Below are 22,948 nucleotides of genomic sequence, written 5' to 3' on the forward strand. Positions count from 1 at the left end.
TCGGCATGAGGAATGCTGGTATGTCTCTAAGACAAATCGGGACTCAAATCGGACGACATCATTCCATAATTTCAAAACTTTTGAAAAAATACCGGGCCACTAATGAAGTTAAAGACCTGCCTAGACCAGGAAGACCCAGGAAGACCACAGTCCGGGAGGACAGAGCTTTACTGAGACTTGTACGGCGCAGGTCCTTCGACTCGAGCTCTCGGTTGAGACAGGAGTGGCTTCCAGGGAGACCCATCTCGAACAGGACTGTTCGGAATCGTCTGAAAGCTGCAGGATACCGGGCAAGGAGGCCAATCAAGCGACCCAGACTGTCTCCAGCCCATAAGGCAGCCCGACTGGCCTGGTGTAATGACCGTTTGCACTGGAACATTGCCTCTTGGAGGAAGGTCCATTTCTCAGATGAGAGCCGGTTCTTGCTGCACATGGTGGACGGTCGTACTCGGGTCTGGAGGCAGAGGAACACAGCAATGGCTCCACGGAACATCCAGGAGACTGTGGCCTTTGGGGGAAGTTCCGTTATGGTATGGGGGTGCATTTCCATGAACTGCAAGTTGGATATCATTACCATCCGTGGCAACCTTAACGGTGTTCGTTACCAACAGGAGGTTCTTGACAGGGCTGTGGTACCTCATTTTGAGAACCATCCTCTGGCAACGAGACCCATATTTATGGACGACAATGCTAGACCTCACAGGGCGCATGCTGTAAATGATTTTTTGCGGCAAAATGCAATTGACAGAATTCCATGGCCTGCCATGAGCCCTGACCTCAACCCCATTGAACATTTGTGGGACTTTATTGGCCGTCGTGTGAGGCAGAGAGACCCACCAGTCCATAATCTCAACGAATTGACGGCTGCCCTGCATGAGGAGTGGAACAGGATCCCCCAGAATCAGATCCGGAGACTCATCCAAGGAATGAGGAGGCGTCTGGAATCGGTGGTGCGTGCGCAGGGAGGACACACTAGATATTGATGAAAGTCGGTGTGCAGACTCTCAGATAACTGTTCTTTCTTTCCATGTGACATTTGTGTTAATACACCTGACAACAACGTCTGTGGATGAATAGTAAATTGTGTCCATTTTTTCATGAATTTAAGACAGTTTTAAGAATTTGGATTTCGTTGCAATAAAGCAAAGTCTTGATACTTTTTCCCTTTAAGTTGTTTGTCAGAGATCGTCTGTTGAATAAAAAAGTGTCAAACTATATCAACCCGGCATATTTTGATTGTCAGAACACTTCAAAGTTGCTCCAATAGAAAAAATTGGGGTGTTGCTTGATTAATTTCCAGGTGTATAGCATGGATACTGTCGCTGTGTCCCTGGGCGCCAGGATCCAATGATAATCTCGGTTGCCTTAGTAGAAAGTCCTCTCTGTCTGCAGGATTCCCGGATAGCAGAAAAGCTGTCAATTTCAGACGCTGATACAGCGGGTGTCTGTTCCCTTGGGGTGACGTCACCAGACGGGGCGTCACTGGCAGTCTCACTGGCCTGTAACAGATCAGATCAGGTATGAGTGGAAACCACACTTGGGTAGGCCAGAGTGGAGCTATCATTAACACCTTAGCTTTGTCAGAAACGATTTTCTGTAAACATCTAGGCAATAGGCAAAATAGTGGAAAGCAGTAGATGATACCTGAACTCCATGTTTGGCAGAATGCACCAATAGCCATTGCCTCTGGCTCTGGCCTCCAACTAACAAATCTGCTTAGTTTCCTATTGAGTCTCGAAGCAAACATGTCAGTTCTAGGATTGACCTTAAAGTATGCCCCCAAGTTTTGAAAAACATTTAAATCAAGAGACCATTCTGTTCTTTCAACAAACTTCCTTGTGGCCATACATCCCATATTTTGGATGTATGAAACTGCAGTGGTATTATCACAAAAGATATGAATAGTTTTGTCTCTGAAATCATGATTCACCGAAAAGGCCTGTAGTGCTAGCCATATTGCTTTTGTCTCCAACACATTAATGTGAAGGTTCTGCTCTTCATGTGACCATCTGCCACCTATGTTTTGTTCCATATGTGCCCCCCAGCCAAAATGTGCCTTTCCAGGCGGCAAAACATTCTTTCCTGAATCTGCTATGTTTTCAATCCACCATTTTATCTCATTTCTCCTTTCAATACCTAATTCCATTTGAGAATCAAAGTTGCCAACATTTTTTGATAGTGCATCTGTCTTTGCTAGGGACCGATAGAAAAGTGGTCCCAATGTGACTGCTGGAAAACTTGATACCATGAGACCAATTAGCTGAGCTACTGACCTAATTGAATGCCTGCTCTTGGTAAGGGTAAATCTACACTGATCTTGGATGTATGAAGCTTTATAAATAGGCATTCTGACAGTTATCTTCTCTGTGTTAATCATGAAACCCAGGAACTTCAGTTCTGCACAAGGCTCAATTACTGATTTTTCATAATGATTGTAAACCCAAGTGATGTAAGTAGTTTTGTCATTTTCCTGACATCCAGTTTGCATTGAGCATAAATGTCTGCTGGAGTATAGTTATCATCAATGTAACCAAAACATTGCTGGCCTTCAGTTCTTAATGTTGCATAGACTGGCTTGAGTAGCTTTTTGATTAGCCTAGGGGCACAAGCTAAACCATTTGGCATACAAGAAACTGAAAGAGTTTGCCTTTCCATCTGAACCGATGGTATTTCCTACTATGAAGGTGAATGTTAACCGAATAGTAAGCATTGGTTTAATCAACTGATGCCATGTACATGTTGGTTTCAACATGTGAAGGACCGTGTTTAGATTCTCCATTTTGAAGTGATGGTATTCAATAAATTGGTTGAGCTTTTTAAGATTTAAAATAACTCTATACTTCAAACTTTTCTTCAGTCGAACAAATATGTTTGCAAGAAATTGTCCTTTGCAACTTTTTGCGTATTCAATCACACCCAAATGTAGAAGATTCTCTAGTTCTTCATCAATAATATCAATCTCTTTGAGACTGAACACAATTTGTTTTGGTTAGATGGTTTGCTTTGGTTCAGAAATAAATTCTATTTCAAGGCCTTTCACATTTTGTAAAATGTTTTGGTCTGATGTTATTTGTGCCCAGTTGGATAAGAACAATGCTATGCCACCAGCTCTAAACTCATGATCGGTTTCTACAATAGTCTCTGATTCACACTCACCTACCTGGGCTGGTGGTGGTTGTCTATTTAGTGCTTCCCCCATCCTTTCTTCTCAGACAGTTTCTGAGGGTGGTACTTTCCTCTTCCTAAAAAGTGAGGTCCAGCATAGCCATAGCCTCTCTGCCTGCCTCTACCACTTCCACGATAGTTGTGATTCCAGCCAGAATCTGTAAATGTTCCGTACACGACTAGCTCCTCTGTTGCCCAATCTACTGGTCACAGCCATATCTTTCAGGTTTTTTATCATGTCATCTCCAAAGAGGCAATGTTGAGAAAAAGGTGCGGAGAGAGTACACAACGCCCTATACTGCTCCTTGATGTGAGGCTTAGTCAACTCCCTGCGTCTCAGTAGTAACTCCCTGTTTGCATATGACGCCATGGTAAGAGCATCACTTAGATTGTTCATAATCGCTTGAAAGAAATCTACTGGCAGATCAGACTTCTTATTCACCATTGAATCCAGAGTGCGAACTATTGCAATAACGTTCTTAATCACTCCATTCTGAACACGTTGCATTTTGCAATCCATAGCGCGTGATTCTTGTTGAATAGAGTCCCAGATAGGCTTGTTGACCTCTAGTGTATTCAACATTTTCTGGACGTGTGATGAGCTTCAATTTCTCCAAAAGAGAGTAGTCGTCCATTTTTGTTTTTAACAGTTCAGTTACAAGGCACGCTAACTTTCCATCTACTATTAAAATTCATTTCACAAGAATAAACATTCTCAATCGTTCTTTTCGTCAACTGTCATCGCAACACTAAGAAATCACATTTGCATGAGGAGCACCCTTCCGCTCTCGCGTATTACTCTTACTGATTTACAGTTACACAGTGTTGTAACATATATCTTGTAGTGTATGGAATGTTACGATGTATGACCAGCCAGCTAAACTATGATATGGTTGATACAGGTTCTGGAACTAATGAGTGAGCGACATCTCACTGCGACTTTGTGGAATTTGCGAAAATGTTCTCTCATTATTTCATGGAATGTGGAAACTCAGCAAAAGAATAAGGATGTAATATCTGCGGGTTTGTAAAATGAAGGATAACAATGGATGGAATGTTTTGTGTTGTAATCTAACTCTCACACACACACAAAAAATGAAAAAGTATTTAAACCATACATGTAGCTCAAACGGTTTAAATGAAATGTACTTTTAGGAATCTCTCCTCTCTTTTTCGTCATTTTCTGATTTTTATGTTTACATGTACAGTTCTGTCATTTTCTTAAATGTGAAGAATATACTGGCTTTTTTAATGCTTTCAGCAAATACGCGGAAAGTGATGTAAGTTGTTCATCGTTCCGAATGTCTTTTACACCCATGACTAAAATCGCTCACCCTTCAAATAATCGTCCGATAAAAAGTTATGTCGGTCACAGTGGGCAATGAGCAGTGAGCCTTCGCCCATACCACAGACAATTTTATCTTGATCCATATTACCGAATTCCTAATTCTTGTTCGAGAATGTGTGGAACAGTTGTGTCAGCCACGTTACGAGCGCGAACAGCGGAGTTAATCCAGAAATCAAACGTCTTGTTATCATGGCGTTTCATTCTGTTCCACATATGCATGTGAACCGAGCCTGCTGCTTATCCGGTAGGCTTATCATGTGAATCTTTCAGAATCTTGTGGTAAACATTACATTCACAATCATCTTATAAGTATCAGCTTTGTGATGATTCCTAGAAAAAAACAACGGTGTGAATGTCTGATAGCTGTAAAGCTATTCAATGTACTATTGCACAGCCGCGTCGGTCTGTACAAGAAAACTTTAGACATAGTTGATCATTTAAAGTAGAACATCATGCCCCATCATCACGTACTTTAGATGTCCGACTAAAGAATGATGTACCTAACCCCAATGATAACATAGCGTTATCTGTTACGTTCTCAGTGTAACGTGAAATCACTTGGTCAAACAAGTGTGTTATCTTTCAGGCGTAATCCTAGTAAACTTAAGTGGGTCACATACACACATACGTCCACATTGTGCTTGACCGCGAAGGACGAATATATCCCTTCACGTATACCTCACTGTTTTACATGCTGTCTGGGAAAGGTGAGTGCACTGTCGTTTTATAATTGCAAGGGACAGATACACATGATTCATTGACGCTATATGTTATGAAAAATGAAATCTGCTTCCTGTCAAAATGCAAATTTTCAGAAATATGTTAATGGTTTTAATCATACACACTGACTTTATGTGATGTCTTTAAAGGATGTGATGTTTCGTGTAAAGGACAGCATGTATATTTTCTCTTGTAAATTTACAGAAAGAGTAGGGCGTGGAGTAGTTTCCTCCAAAGTGATTCCCTGGTTTCTCGATTCCTCGAGACAGCTAGACATGTGGCAGATAAATACTACATGGAACGACCTTGCATGAAGTGAACTTCTTTACCACTAGGAAATAGTTTAGATTTAGAGTTTTAACTGCATCTGCTTGTACGATTTTCTGTTGTAGTATAATTATGATAAGAGATGAATACCTCGTTCAAAGAGACTTATCATTGCGATAGTGAGTGAGTTGATATTTAACGTCACATCGGCAATATCTCAGTCATATTGCAACGGAAACAATTTTTACAAAAGTAAAACAAAAAAAAATGAAACCAAATTGGAGAGTAAAATCATCAACGATGCACAGTAAAAACACTAGATTATCACATACATAAATATAAAAGTAGCAGGGGCAATGAAAACATTTAATTTAAAGCAGGCAATGCAATATAAAACACGGGCTAGACAGGGACAACAACTAAAGGTAGATCATCATACCAAGGACCGTGGGCACCATTGCGATAAAGCCCTGAAACTACTGTTGATGATCTGTCACATTATGAACGTGCATATAGTACACTAGATAATTCAGAAATAGCTCTTTTCTCTAGTTTGAAAAATGTGACATGCTATGGAGTGGTAAAGCTTCATATCAAGAAATAAAATACTTATTTACACATAACATGAACGAATACAAGCAGGGACATCAGTTTCACAGGATGTAGTGCTTTCATTATATTCGCTTTGGCAGGGAGGCTATATACAGTAGAGTTTGTAGAGTATCCCTGGCTTTAGTGACCATTTGCATGCAACGATGTTCTTACAAACTGCATGGATTTTCATTTCTGTTTGGGAGTGGATGTGCATAATTTTAACAATGTTCCAGAAATATCTCGACGGGGGACATCAGCAATGCTTTGCTAAGCACCACTGCAGACTTGCATAACTATGAATTTCACAAAATAAGCTTTCCAGCAATTTGACTTAACCACTGTTAAGGTATGTTCTGTGACATACGACTCATTTGTGTATGTATGTTCATACAGCATCTATATATGCTGGCCAGTGCGTAAGTCGAATGAAACCTCGAGAACTGTACGATGTGCAAGTGCCCACGATTACGTTTTTTGCACCGACATTAGCATTGGCACTGGACGCTTTATTCTTTAGGTGCGCAGGAACGGCGATGTAGATGGTACTATTTCTCACTTGTGTGAACACGATACAGATACACGTGTTACACTAATTCTCTGGTCAGACATGATCATGATAACAGCCAGGATGTCTGGATCATTGGCACTATTTGCAAATATTTTCGCAAATTATGTTCCTAATATACCTGACATGGACGTCACGATACTCAGCAAACAGCCCATTCCACTTTCTAATTTTTTGTTTACCATCTTTATTTCCATAGTTTACATAGTACATCTACAGTACATTCATTTAAGTACAGGAATGAGTGTACGTGTGTACGTATTAAGTACTCACTTAATCTACATGATACATGTAAAATATATTCACGTCAGTTTGGTACATGTATAATATATTCAAATATGTATACGTATAAGTGTGTACGTACTTAATACACACTTAATGCATTTTCACAAATCCCTACCATAAAAAAATCTTTGAATATGTTTAGCATACTCTATCTATCTTTTCCAATTAGAATGATCGTAGTTGAATAAACTTAAAATATGTTTTCTGACATAGTATTTCCTATAAATATATTATGGAATGATGACCAGAAGGGAAAGAACTGGCTGCATTTAGAATAACCATGTATTTCGTGATTTCTTAGTATATTGTTATCTCCCTTACTACATGCTTGAAATGTGGAACTTCTTTTATTTTTGGTGTTTATATTACCTGTTTCACAATAAGACATATTGCATTTAAAGAATTATCATTTTTTTCCTTTAAATCCAAGCAAAATGTTTTCTGGTGTAAAGCCAATTGCTGCCTCCAATTATAGTTATAAGCCATCTGGTCAAACTCTCCCAAGTCTTTTCAACATGACAACAGTCATAAAACAGATGGGCAATTGTTTCTAATCCCCTTGAACAGACCGTACATGTAGGTGTGTCCTTTAGACTAATTCTATTGAAGAGTATGTTTGTGGTTATACTTTCATTTAATATCTCCATCTGTGGACATTTCAAAGTACTACAATTTGGACATCGCTTTCCAACAACATGGTCTCTTTGAGGAGTTGTCAGTTGAGGAGGCGCCATTTTTGCGTGTAAACAACGAAATCAATGAGATGAAAATGAACATCAACATGGGGGTAAAATCCGAGGTGTTGCGATACTTTTTTCTATGTGTATATATAGTTTGGTTATCACGAGATACTAAAAGTTCAGACATTTTTTCTCATTTACCCAGTCTAGACGTCGGTCTTAACTATTCCCCTTGTCAGATTATTAGAAGAGTTGAATATGCCATGTCAACTTTGAAAATATTTGAGTTTGAAATACTAGCATGATTTCCTTCTTATACCCATGTGTTCTAAAATTCAATCGACGCAGGTTGTTTGTCATGGAAACCCGTTACATGTACATTTTGTGATTGTTTGATCTTAACAAGGGAACTAGACACATTGGTGATTGAAAAGTAGTGTTTTATCAATGGAAGGTTTTGAAAAACAAGAGCGACCCGAAAAGGGCTCATTAGTTCCTCCTCTAAATTTGTATAACCAGTTTTTCCGGGGTATACTGTAAAACCATGCTGTATCAGATTGCGTTTAGATGATACCCAAAGCCTCTGTTACGCACGTATACTTACATCCACACACAAACGTCAGCAGATTATGTAGCATTCAGGACAACGTGAGGTATGTACTAGAACAAATCGACTTTGGCTGTTGGTCTACTGACTTCGGTATGCCCAGAAGATATTGGTTTAGCGTTATTGTGCGTACATGTCAAAGTGTCTACAGCCCAGTTTGCACACACTGTAGTGTGCTTTAACACCCCCTTCTTGACACGGGGATAAGTTGCATCACAATGTCACGCTACCAATAATAGGACTGCAGTTTCCACATAGGTCATTGACACTGTTTTTGCAAGTCAATAAAGTGACCAGTCTCTCGGTGAAGCTTCTTGTGTCCTGTAAGGTGCCCCTTTAGGCGCCTCACGTTGGTATCACTGGATCGGTGCTCTTTTTCTGAATGCAGCTGAATGATCCAGGTGTTGACGTGAGATTTCACTTAACGTGCGCGAGAGATGTGTTATAATGGCTGTCTTTAATCTAAAACAAACCGGCTCAATCTCTATGGATAGTCAACTTCTTTTTTGCAAGGTGGCACTCAATGCAATGCAGAAGTTGACTGTCCATAGAACTTGATTTTCCTTCATCTTCCCAACTTCTTAAATGCCTCTCAAAGAAGATGTCTTTAATCTGTTCTTCAGTCTGTAATAAGTGAAAGGATTCCAGATGCTTGTTTGTTCCTGGGTCGATGATTATGAAAATAAACTACATTATACTACCTGGAAATCACACACATTGCTTTATATTTCCACATGTTTGTCAAAGAAAAGACAGTAATGTCTCACCAACATTAATTTCCTTCATCAACGGTGTTAAAGCTTCTGTTTTCAACACAAACGAATTGTTGTTTTCACAATTATTCAGAAATTCCTCATTTGCACCGGTTGTGCAGCCTGTCCCTAAGAAATCATCGTTTTACTTCCGGTTTCATAATTTCTTGGTTGGTCTTATAGCATACCTTTATAGAGCTCAGACAAATTGACGAGGCGTGGGTCATAATCTCAACGATTATGGTGAAAATTAACAGTTAGAGCAGATACTTCAAGCAACCAGTTCTTCCCCTTGAAAAATCTATTCTCTAGCGGTTGTGAGTGTGTTATTGTATTGACAAACAATTTTATTTATGCAAACGAAATTACCAGGATATGAGTGTCGTCTCATTAAACACGACAGAACCCGCACCATGAACCATGAATAGACTAATAACAGCTTCTCAGTTAAGAAGAAAATGAACATCTTACCTGTCTGTGTGTATCATCTTACAACTACTTGTGTGAGAAATGCAATATGTTCATTCAGCAATTGAATGAATAACTTCAGTAATGTTATCGTAAGAGGGGATAACGGGATCGGGTGGTTAGACTCGCTGACCTGTTTGAAACAAGTCAGTGTATATCAATTTGCGTAGATCGATGCTCATACTGTTGATCATATGATTGCCCAGTTCAGAGTCGATTATTTACAGAATGCCGCCATGCAGCTATTATATTTTTTTGTGTGCGGCTTTACATAAAAGGAAACCCTGCGGCGCCTCCATAAAGCTGACTCTAACGTCAATTTCATTTCAACTGATTCGCAAATACGAGGTTGTCAATGACAAAAGTATACGGCAGACTGCGAATTTGATTTGCCAACATTTGTAGTGATCGTATATCAAGCTTTTAAATACCAGAGGAACTGAACAACGGTTGCATTATTCACGGGATATGATTATTACAGTATGTCCAGCCAACCTTACCAGCTTACCAAGGATCTTGCGCATAACATTTGCCATGATATTGTCCATTACGTACGGTTAGACGGTGGAAATGAAGACCTAATGAGAAAATAAGATGACCCTGTGGCCTTCTATTGGCGACAATGCATATTTTATATGGAAACAAACAAGGGAGCACATGAAAATAAAAGAGGGAGCACATGAAAATAAAAGTGTTCCTATATATTTTTCCAGGTTTCCAGACAATATATGTAGCGCAAAGTGGGCGACTTTCTGGAAATAGATAAAGGAACACTTGTACTTTCATATGTTCCTTAATTTGTTTCTATGAGTATATTTCTTTAGCTCCACTGTTCCCAGGTTACTTCTCATCTGCCGCTTTACATATGCATCGTTCTGTACGGTCTAAACATAATTATAGCCAACTTTATCTTTTGCTTTTAGCTTTTAGATCCATGACGGGCAATAGAGTATGCATCAAAACCTCTTCCCGATCATTCGGGTTGGTCATAGTTAACCGATCAAACTCCCCTACCACCCTAAATGTGACAGGAACCAGTTCTCAAATAATTTCTAATAATTTCAAATAAAACTAATGATAAAACTTGTGCCATTGCAATTATCCCCTGTAGATAATTGCTATTCAAGATGTATTTTGTCATTACCAAAAATAAAAAACAAACCAAAAAACAAACCGTGTCGAGTGGTTCCGGGTTAGGGAAACTTGAAGGGCAAGTGGCACAATCACTTGATTAATCGCAAACAATTGCAAACTTGGGACAGTTAGGTCACCGTACAGATTCCCTTGGCAACAGCAATAATCCTGTCTGACTTCAAACAGTTTTCAAATCGAGTAGACTGAGTGGCCCCTAGTTGAATGGTTCGTGCATACACTCGAGCACCCGAATATAATCAGTGTTTCTGGCCTGGTGAACAACGGTCAATGACCACCCGTCAACTCACGATTCATAATTTCTTTTTGCTAACTGTTCGTTCGATCTATTAGCCAAATAGACAGCAAACCGGTCTTGTGTAAGACCTGGGGCACAGATTACACTCTACCGTCGATAACGGAACGATTGATGAAAGTCGCCTAACATATTATATTCTGAATAAGTGTTAGTAAAGAAATACGTCACAAGCTAAAATGTAAATATCACGGTGCCTTTAAGAAAGCATTTGAAATCTTGAATAGAAACCTGTCCCTGGTTTACTATTAACACAATAATATTATACATTCGCAGTCATTCTTTTTGAGCTACTCAGAACGTGCATAATCATGTTAAGTCTGATTTTTCTCCTTGTAATCAAGAACACGTTATCTTAGTACATTGGTCGATTGGTGTGCAACAGGTATGTACTCTCAGTCATTTACGTTTTTCGGTTGGTATCAAGGGATTACTCCTCTTTAGGACTGCAAACCTTCATCAAATTAGAAATGTATCAAGAGAAACTGGTCGGATGGGTAAACATTATTGTGAAGCAATAGCTTAAGATGCTGAAAATTAATGTTGAACTCTGACAAACCTGAGATATTTTACAAAATTGGGAAACGAATTGGAAAACAATTTAGTGAGGACACAATCTTGGTGATTCCGTTTCCACTGCTATATTTGAAAACGTCTGTCGTTCAGGTCCTTTCCCCTAACATGGAACAAATGGATTGTGCCGAAATAAATTTAGGGAAACAAATAAAGGAACACCTCTTCATCGCACATGTTCCCTAACTTATTCCCAGATTTTCACCCACTGTGCAATACACAAATTTGTAACGTTGGAAAGGAATATGTAGCAAAAATGTGAACTTTTATGTGTTTCTTCATTTGAATCGCTCAGTACGTGTTTGAATTGTTACTGTTTCATTTAGTCGGTTTGGGCAAATCCTACTTATTTCGTTACATTTTCATTGTAACGCAATTGTAACTTGTGATGCACATGTGATGTCTCAAAGACTAGCGTTAGAGTAGTTTCCCTTTGATAACGAGCAGTTATGTAGAAACACAAGTATACACAATATGTATGAGCAATTGTTATCTTTTCTACTCTTTTTTGCAGCTAGGCCACTCTTCATGCGCACATCACAGAAAAAACGTGCAATGATTAGATAATGTTTGTGAGAGATAAAGAACATGTTTTCCACGGCAAACTTTAAGAACGACGTACGCTGATAAAGCGTTCATCACTCGTGTTTTGTACTTCGTAATTATGGTGGATCTTAGAGCGGTGTTTATACTTATTATTTGTTTAACGTTCATGTTTCTCTTGGTATTAATTGGTATAACAATGTCTTCGTGTTTATTCATAACTTTCAATTTGTTCCAGAGTCGTTATGAAGTACGATGACATACTGAAAGAGCTTGGTGAGTTTGGACCTTACCAAAAGAGGCTCTATGTCCTTCTCTGTATTCCGATGGTGTCTCTAGGAATACAGATAATGGTTACCGTCTTCACAATGGGCGTCCCGGATCACAGGTACATGAGCTCATAGTCTTCCACCAATCTCTATGTTCATTCTGGGATTCATAACTATAGTATACAGGGTGTCTATATGCACATATATGTCAAATAAGAACCAGATACAAGGGTCCAGGTAGAGCAACATGTAATGAACCAATAAGAAAGTATCCACGATTCACTGCTGTAGACCCGTGAAGGTTCGGGGTGGAATAGGCTCTCAGCCACCCACGCGTGCCACAGAAAGCGACTATGCTTGTCGCAAGAACCGGCAAACGGGATCGGGTGGTCATGCTCGGTGACTTAGCTGCCATATCGGTTCCCAAATGCACAGACCGATGTGTATGCAGTTGATCACTGGAATATCGGGTCTAGACGCGATTATTTACAGACTGCCGCCATATAGCTGGAGGATTGCTGAGTGCGGAGTACATTTAACTCACTCACTCACTGTTGTTAGCAATACCGCAGACACCGGTACAGCCTAACCTGTACCAAATACGATTAAGTAAGGCACTGAGAATTGTAGACTTTCTGAAGGGCAGGGGGGGAGGGGGGGGGGGGGGGCAAAAACCATGGTAGCACAAGCATTATTCCAAATGAGCACTATGTAAGCATGTTTTGAAAGTGGTGCTACAAATGGTCCATATGGTGAGTAAATATAATTGTGAATACTATCGTCACATGACACCATTTACAAGTTAATGAATTTGTAAGGGAAAAACGATAAGTTTGAATTGTACTAATGGCCATAGTACCGACCGTATTTACTAAAACCAATGCTATTAGTTTTATTTCAGGACATGTGTTGGTAAAACACAAATAAAATGCACATTTGTGTGGACAATAAATAATGAAAATGAGTTCTTCCTGGAATAACCCGTGGAGATCTTGGTTAGAACTGAACTTCAGTGACCCGCAACTTCTTTGAGAGGCATGTTTAGAAGTTGGAGAATCAGATAAGGACAAAACCTTATGGATGCGCAACTTCTTTAATCGGGTGGAGCAACGTTTCGATACAGCTTCTTGTATCGAAGAAGTTGCATAAAGAAGCTGCTCATCCACAAAGTTTTATCCTTATCTTAAGTGACCCATGCTTGTCGTAAGAGGCGACTAACGGGGTCAGCTCGTCATACTTGCTGACTTGGTTGACACATGCGCTGATCTATGCTCATGCTTTTGATCACAGGATTGCCTGGTCCAGATTCGATTATGTAGCTGGAATATTGCTGAGCTCGGCATAAAACTAAACACACTCCATCACCCATCCCAGAATATTTGTTGCAGGTGTGCAGTTCCTGATTTAGATAATGACACCTATCTGATACAAGGAGAAGAACATGCGCATGCAGTCAACGCTTCTATTCCTGCAGCAGATGAGGGGACACAACTCTATTCGTCATGTCACCTATATGGCGTCATCAACAACTCAAGGACGGGTGCCCTTCAGATCAGCAACACAACACATTCGTGTAATCGATGGGTTTATGATTACGAGGCGTTCGGCGCGAACATCGTGACAACGGTATTGTTTCTCAGCGAGTGAGTATAGTTTTACGCCGCCTTTAGCAATATTCCAGCAATATCACGGCGGGAGACAAGAAATGGGCTTCATACATTGAACCCATGTGGAGAATGGAACACGGGTATTTGGCGTGACGAACGAACGCTTTAACCACTAAGATACCTCATCACCCCTATTTTTCTGCGTAATCAGTTGTGTATATATAATATGTGATAGCTGAAGAGCAAAACTCCGCTTCCAAGTGTCAATGAGAACTTACGAAGTAATCAGTCTCCGCGTCGCGAGTGAGACGATAATGCGGCAGAAATCTACAAATTAACAATATCACGGGCATTTGCTTGTTCAGGGCACTCAGGGCACTGCGCTATCGAATGATTTGTTCATTTTCACCTACTATAAACAATGACGACACAAATGGCATATTTGGACACCATCTGAGGTGTAGCGTAACTTTGTAGATCGGGGTGTCATGTACCAATCTCTTCCCACAGAGGTTACTTGTCATATCTTCCTACCTAACCTCTGTTCTAATACGACACCTTCATGGTGCGAGCGTTCAAGACTGGTGACTGGAGGCAAACAGATTTAGTTGTGCAATCAGCAGCCTAGTTTCAAAAGTGATCTCGGTAATTTCCGGATGCATCGTGAACACTACAACCTCTTCCCGAGCGCGATACTCAAATGTTTGTTCTAGACAGAACTCAGTCATGTTGAATCTAGATCGATGTAATACGTGTTCTGATTGGACAGAAAAAAGGGAGATAAATCTGCTGCCATTTTTGCCGCTAGGGGATTTTATGAGAACCGCGAAATATGGATGGAACAGAGGTTCGTAGGAAGATATGACAAGTAACCTCTGTGAGAAGAGAATGCCCTTGCTCTTGTACATGCATAATCCGAATTTTTCAGACGGTCATTGGTCGTGTTTCAATGTTTGTTTCATTTTCATTGCACACCTCGCGTAGCAGTCATTCAGCTCTGTCGAGATTTAATTTCGAATATAACTGAACACATGTAAAGATTTTCCACTTTATCGGAACTTACGAGTCTTACATATTGATTAATTACGAAACTTACACATGGATGTGGCAAGGATGATGTTTCAAATATTCTGTTCTTGCACTAAGCCGTAATATTAGCCACACTAAGGTCTGCTATACCCAGGTTCAAATCCAAGTTTCACTCAGGCTGATAGTCATAGAGTCAATAGATAGAGTGAATTTCGTTTTACGCCTTTTGTAGCATTATTCCAGCAATATCACGGCGGCGACACCAGAAACTGGCTTGGCACATCGTACCCGTGTCGGGAATTTAACATGCGTCTTCGGCGTGATGAGCGAACGCTTTAACCACTAGGCTACCTGGTCGCCTAGACAACATTTAGGACTCAGTAAGCAATACATGTCATACATTCAATGATTGCTTTTCAGTTTGACTGGGTGTGTGACAAGAAGCTGTACAAGTCTCACATACAGATGATGTTTATGCTGGGATCCCTTGTGGGGTGTATTGTTGTCGTCCCTCCGGCAGACTTGTAAGTACATGATCGTTCATGGCATTCCAATGACCACTCTATAGACGTCGCATGGTCGCATGTCACACAAGAACATCACACGTGTAAGGTAAGAATTGGGTTGTTGTCATCTAAATGAAAGAACTGTAAGAACTTGGTGAGCAACATTTGTTATTGACTTGCTGAGATATTTGTTAATTCAGAAGTATATTAGACCACTGGCTCATTTTACATATACAAGAATATAGAAATAGCGTTATTTCATGGAGCACCAGTTCTAATGGATACACAATTTTACCAGTTCTGAAAAGTATTAATTAGAGATTACCTACAATTGTTAGCTTGCCAATAACATAATTCATGTAATTTTGTCCAAGGGTAACGAAATGTAAATTACTGAGCGTTCCTGCAATTGATGTTGATTATAAGTATACACCAAAAGCCGGTGTTATATTAACTGATGGCGTTTTACTGAGTACATCTCCTAGATATCAAACTGAATGTAATCACATTATATCACAGATTTAGTTTGTATATCTATTTAATTTGTATATCTGAACACCAGACAAAAAAACCCAACTATAATATATCTAATTTGGTTTAGTACTTAAAAACAGAACTATTATGGAGATTACCTTTTACTATAAACTTGACGTATGCGCCTCTGGAAAACATGCATTTTGTTTTCCCCCAAAAGGTTACTTTCTTTTGAAAAGTAAAAGTCAGAAATGACTGTTATATAATCACATGACTGTCACTCTTAACAAGTGAAACCTAAATTTAATAGTCTTGTATAAGCACAACAGGAACAGTTATTTTGATTTGAAAAGCAACAAATTGGAAATACAAATGATTATGATATCTCTGAATCAGTTACCAGATGAACCTTCTCCAAATATCGATTGGAATTCCCAGTTATTTTAGCCTAACATATCTGCAGCTTCCTATCTTAGTTTTGAAATAGGCTGGCGCTTACCATCTTATTCTCGGTATATATTGAGACTATATGAGTAATGCTATAGACATTACAATTCCACTGATCAAAACTTCCACAAATTAATGAGTGGCACGATTCCTATGGCACCTTTGATCATCTACAAGTTCATTCTCTGTGAATGTCCCCAGCATCGGGAGAAAGAAGATGTTTATGTTGGGCATCCTCTTCCACATTGTGGCTTCAATCTCCATGGCATTCGCCCCGAGTTTCGCCGTCTTCACATCCCTGATGTTCTTCAACGGCATGTCGAGCACGGCGATCTGGATGAACGGCTTTGTTGTGGGTAAACGGTTTGATGAAATATTTCACATAAGTCTGAACTATATAGTGCCACAGTATACCTATAGCAACATTACATACATTTATTACTATACTATTATGTATTTTCTCATTGAAAATTCATTGTGACAATAATCAACCTAGGTATTGTCCTGTTTAAGTATATATGCATCTGCAATCTTCGGAAGATCGTTCCTAGGATACAGTTTAATATTTCAGGCGTGGAGCTAGTCGGCCCGTCCAAGCGTCGATGGACTGGTATCATTGTTGAATTGTTTTGGTCAGCGGGATACTTTATCGCCGTTGGGGCCGCCTACTTCATACGAGACTGGCAACACCTTCAACTGGTTCTGTCAGTGCCGACAGTTCTTTTCCTTGCCTACTACTGGTACGTGCAGTTTAGCACCAGCTGGATCACACAGTACTTATTCATAGAACGGTTGATCAGGATTAGTAGATTGTTAGTTTTATTGTTCTTGAGATGCTGAAGATTACTAATGTCCTACTGTCAGTGCCGGCTGCCTTCTTCGGCTGTAGGTCACAGTATATAGCTTCACAATTGTTTAATGTAGACAACAGTTCACGGTTAAAACATCTCCTGTGTTTGGAAACAATTTTGTTTTGCACTTTACATCTTTGACCTCTTCCCTAAGATACCTAAAATGTCCATAAATTCACCAAAGTATTAACACTCCATTTTGTCTTTAGCTGTTATCCATCATCTTCAGGTTTATTCCCGAATCTCCCCGATGGCTGATCACGAAGAGGAAATATGAAATGGCGAAAGGAATATTACAACGTGCTGCAAAGGTCAACAAAGTAACTTTGAGCTCTGACCTGTTCAGTGGAAAAGTGCTGGACAGTACAAAATCAGAACCAATATGGAAAATCTTCACAAGCCTCACCCTGCTATCCCGATGCGTCATTGTGTTCATCAACTGGTATGTCTAATCCATGTGGACAGGTGTACTCATTTGTACCTGTCCCAATACACGTCAGGAACTCCAGCCAAGCGTTTCTCGAAACGCTCGTAACCTTACGAACTTCGTAAGCACATTCTTAAGACATTGGCTACGATCAAAATTCATACGACAACGAACGTCTGGAGAATAAGGACCCTGGTGCATATCTACGTCCCGTAGTTGTTGGCTGTTCTGCTGGGTCCGCTTTTGAGATCATTCCCAGTTACGATTATCTTTCTAAAGTTCCTATAATTAAATGCCCAAGATCTTGTGTTTCCTCCAACAGTCATTGAGTATGAGTGTCATTACTTTTACGACCATTTTAGCAATATTTCATTAATGTCACGGTGAGAGATACTGCAGATGGACTATATAGTCATGACGGGAAATTGAGCCATGGGTTTCGGCGTGACAAGCGAACGCTTTTATTCCTACTCTACCCTTGACCCATCCACGACAGTAAGCGTACATGCCATGATATGACAAAAGTTCTGCTAAAAGCCATAAAGCTCACTCACACAGTCTCTCCACTGGTAGTTCTTGACAATTCACATGTGCAAGTTACACCATGTGGAGGTTACGGTGGTTGATACATCCTTTACATACATTCGTGTGACGATTCGTGTTTTAAACGATTTACTTCGAGAAATATGGAATGAACTCCGGTCGACAAGAAGTTAAGAAATGATGTGCGTTTTTTCTAAACATTACGGGACTGTAGTAACCTTTTTGTTTGCCAGCTTGTAAACGATATTCTGTTATCCAGTTTCACGTTTCATATAGTTTTCTCTTGATATCTCAAATATATCATCGTCATTCTGTTGCATTCATGTTCAGGCTTGTGTGTAGTCTTGGGTACTACGGTCTTGGTCTCAATGTGGCAAGTCTCGGCGGCAGCGTCTACGCCAACGGCCTCATCGCCGGTACAACAGAAGTTGTCTCCTACATCGCCTGCATTCTTCTCCTGGATCGCACCGGCAGGAAGTCCCTACATTGTGTGTCAATGATCCTTGGCGGAATTTGCTGTACAGCCACAATGTTTCCTGTCCTATATGGAGCTGGGGGTAAGGAGTTCACACAGCTGGCTACAACCTCTCAGTTTAAGAAAGGCAACATGAATTTGTAAGAGACTCACTCTCTTTAAAAAGTTACTCTGCTACTCTGCTTCTTTTGGCCGCATATTTCTGCCCTCTATGGAGCTGAGGGTAAGGAGTTCACTACTGGCTTAAGACTCGTAGCTATGAATGGCTTAATAAACACGAGATCCCATCTATGTAAAACCGTCTCTGCTTCTTTTGGGGCGGTCACCATCCTTCCTATTCTGTATGGAATGGAGCTGTTGCTCAGGATCCGACAGCTAAGTGTAGACCCTTAGTTTGGGCAACATGGGCTTGAAAATACCGCTCTGATAAATGTTTCGCTAGCCCGTTCACTGACTGCCTCCAGTTCCTCTCACTGTGTGATTCATTCAAAGTCAGTCACCATTTTTACTGCCCACGGTTTGATAATATAAAAACCACACAGTCGGGATACTAATTGGAGTGATGTTGTTCATGTATAATCTATAATAAATCGTTTTCTAGGTTTAACCTGGTTGACCATCACACTAGCACTTGTGGGTCGGGCCTTCGTATCTGCAAGCTTTGCAATCGTCTGGCTTTACACATCCGAACTGTTCCCAACTGTTATAAGGAACTCAACGATGAGTGTGGCGAATGTGTGTGGCAGATTGGGTGGAGTTATATCTCCCTATATCGCCAATCTGGTAAGTAATTTGCTTGTACTAACACCACATTTACAAATTTACGAACCAGATTAGAATTGGACTTCAACAGGCTTTTCTAAGAGGGATCAGGTGGTCAGACTAGGTTGACACATATTATCGTATATCATTTGCACTGATCGATTCTCATGCTGTTGACCACTGGACATGTTACTCAGACACAGTTATTTACAGACAACCGTCTTTCATCTGGAATATTTCTGAGGACAGCGTTTAACATCAAGCAACACTTTATGTAAATCTGACAAACGGTGTTTCACACTTTATGCATGTTCCTTCCAGGCGCTTGTAATTCCAGGCGACTTTGGCCGAGCTGTTCCACTAATCATATTCGGGGCCTCGATGGTCGGAGCTGGTCTGTTGGCATTGCTGCTTCCAGAGACACTGAATAAGGAACTTCCAGAATCTCTCGAAGATGCCGTAAAGATGAAAAGGTAACTTTTACATTTCTTATAGGCTGCTGACAAAAGGCAACTTGACACTCTGCCCTTTGTCCTATTGAAGTGTGTATACTCTATCTGACCTGTATAATTCACGTAAGTTCGTGTTCATACGGTTATTCTTTTCGTTTGTTTTTTACTGGTGCCGGGAAATGTTCTGCTTCGCCACTAAGACTTTGTCAGGCGAGTCAGAAACATTCAATCTTCTTTTCAACGCTTTCAATTACAGAAAAAACAAGCAATCAAACATGGAGCCAGTCAGTTTACTCGTGGGTTACTAGCATATTATAAACTAAGTACCTGAAAATGCATACCTGGTTATTTCAGCCGAAAAGGTTCGTCTGGAGCAAGTCATGTGGACTTCGTCCGTTCAGGAAAAGACGATGAGATGTTTCATCTGAGGGCGGTGTGTGACAGCGAGTCGGAGGACGATCCATCAGCCTAGACAATCTCCATTTCTCTCATTTGTGAAACATTTCTAGAAATACTGTGAACAGAAACAAATAGTTTAATCATGTGAAAGGGTTTTTTGTTTTGTTTTGACATATTCACTAAACCATTTGCCTTACTGGATTGGTGTTGACATGTCTGAGAACTGTGGTGTGTATAAAATGAGAGTCATTAAACGCCAGTGTTACCAATAGCACAGTAATATCAAGGCAGTCTTTGAATGGTCGAGACTGAACTCGGAAAAAGTAAGTGTGACAAACAAACCAAGAAGACTCGCCATTTTCCTTCCTTCTGCCATGTACTCTCAGCCAAAGAACCAATAAACTTACGATACTTCCATTTGCCTAACATGAGATTTGCGCTGATTCGTATCCATATTCTTGGTGAAATTCATGACTAGTGAAACAGGTCTGTCTTGGTTCCGCACACCAGAATTCAGTTCAAAGCTGTCTGTTTCAGACACAAATCTGCACTTGGTAATTGCAAGTATATACGGCGCAAATCAGATTGTCATGGGCCTCGCTCTGCGCCTTATCACTTTCGTAAGTGCACAGCGGCCTGAGATGAAATGCCTCACCCATGGGTTTCAGATTTGCGATAAACCCCCCCAAGGGCGGTAACCATGACAACACCAATCGGCCCAGTACTAGACATTTTACTGGCGTTTCAGACAACTGCCACAAATATACTTGGCAGCAATTTCCTCAGCCACAACGCTCGAAATGAGAAACAAGTGTATGCTATTCAACACCTGTACGTCCAGTATCCAGTATTGTAGTGAGTGAGTGAGTTGCGTTTTACGCCGGCAAAATTTCAGCTATATGGCGTTGGTCTGTAAATAATCGAGTCTGGAACAGACAATCCAGTGACCAGCAACATGAGCATCGATCTGCGCAACTGGGAACCGAGCATTACCACCCGATCCCGTTAGTGGCCTCTTACGACAAGCGTAGTCGCATTTTATGGCAAGCATGGGTTGCTGAAGGTCTATTCTACCCCGGGACCTTCCAGGATTGTAATAGATCATACCACTTGTAAAGCGGACAAAGCAGGCATTTTAGTGATATTATAAGGGTAACACTATTTTTCAGGGCATTATCATTTGCAGAAGCCCGAGGTCTTTCATTAACTGCCCTTTCAGTAACTAAGGTGGCAAATGATAATGCCCTTAAAAATAGCGTTACCGTTATTATAGCTAAATGAATAGAATTGTTAATAAAATAAGAATAAAAACAGCGGCATCGGTTTAGAAGCATTACTGCCAACAACAAAACGACGGAGGTCACTGACACACATTTTACAAATATAGACACGTCATAGAACAACACAGATGGCGTCACTATTGAGAGTGACGACATTCGACCTTGATCTTTGCTCATACTACCAGCCGCCATTGTTTTTAGTGATCAACAACGTTAGACTTCAAGTCGATATTTCCGTTGCTGTATGTTGTCATTTATGGTACAATTGTTATGGTTGGCACAGGCAGGAAAGTGCATAATGGCACAGGCACATGTGAGGTATGTGAGCCAGATATATGGTCAATAATGAACCCAAGTTCAAACGAGCCGTTGGTGATTGAACTTCAAAAGTTGAGCTACTTATGACGTCACCTAACAACGGGCTTGATAATGGCCCGTCGTCAAACATTTTGCGGGCATTATCAAGTTACAGTGGCCCGCTCATTTCTGATAACGTGCGGTCGTTTTAATGATAATTCTATCCATTTTAGCTATAATGCAATGTATGGACTGAATCAGAACATACTTACATGTACAGGCAATCGACGATTGAGAACGTTGACAAAGCTACTTTGTAGGACGACCACATCTATATAAGACAGTACATGCTCTCCGGACCATCGACACACATCACGGCAAGCTAGCTTCTGGAATATCAACTTGTGATGTTATTAGATGTGGACTGAGAGGTTCTTTAAAACTTGGTTTGGACTGAGTAATGTGTTAAAAAGAGAAGGGCACAATAATTTACCTTTTGTTGTTTTGTATCTTGATATTTTTATTAAAAATAAAATAGTGTAATATCATGAGTTCATTTGTCAGATATGTAATAATTCATACCGCGTGTCCACATATTTAAGTTTGCATATCATAAGTTTGCACATATCACAACAGTACGCTGCTGATCAGTGATTGTAACTGGTCACACACCATGACGTGCCTACACACACACACACACACACAAGGTGTAATATTGCTTATAAACACAGTACCGCCCCAGTCTAATACTGCCATCTGCGCTATTATTGTGTGGGATACATAGTATTGTCACGTCCTTGTGTGAGGATGTTTTGCTAATTTTCAATATATGTTCTTCGTGAAAACTGACTGACATTTCAGTTCAGTAGTTTCATATATATTACAGATACATACCAGCTGTCATACAAAATCATCATTGAAACCTGTGGAATGATATCTAAAGATAATACAGCATTCATACTTACATTCACATATGCGCTATAGATTCCCGCATACACTGTCCTTTCCTTAATTCATGAAGCCATTCACACGTACGCTGTCCTTTCCTTAATTCATGAACCAGTTCACACGTACGCTGTCCTTTCCTTAATTCATGAACCAGTTCACGCATACACT

General features: G+C 40.3%; 1 protein-coding gene across 1 annotated transcript; it reads left to right on the forward strand.

The window, feature by feature from the left end:
* The first annotated feature begins 5,139 nt into the window (after window positions 1-5,139).
* LOC137286368 (organic cation transporter protein-like) lies at window positions 5,140-20,400 on the forward strand. The gene is made up of 11 exons (XM_067818181.1): window positions 5,140-5,220; window positions 12,253-12,402; window positions 13,672-13,909; window positions 15,340-15,443; window positions 16,548-16,702; window positions 16,918-17,086; window positions 17,427-17,639; window positions 18,498-18,724; window positions 19,244-19,425; window positions 19,726-19,877; window positions 20,211-20,400. The coding sequence occupies exons 2-11, from the start codon at window positions 12,260-12,262 to the stop codon at window positions 20,326-20,328; spliced, it is 1,701 nt and encodes a 566-aa protein (XP_067674282.1). The 5' UTR covers window positions 5,140-5,220; window positions 12,253-12,259; the 3' UTR covers window positions 20,329-20,400.
* The last annotated feature ends 2,548 nt before the right edge of the window (window positions 20,401-22,948 follow it).

Source organism: Haliotis asinina, chromosome 6, assembly GCF_037392515.1.
Source record: "Haliotis asinina isolate JCU_RB_2024 chromosome 6, JCU_Hal_asi_v2, whole genome shotgun sequence".
NCBI lineage: Eukaryota > Metazoa > Mollusca > Gastropoda > Lepetellida > Haliotidae > Haliotis > Haliotis asinina.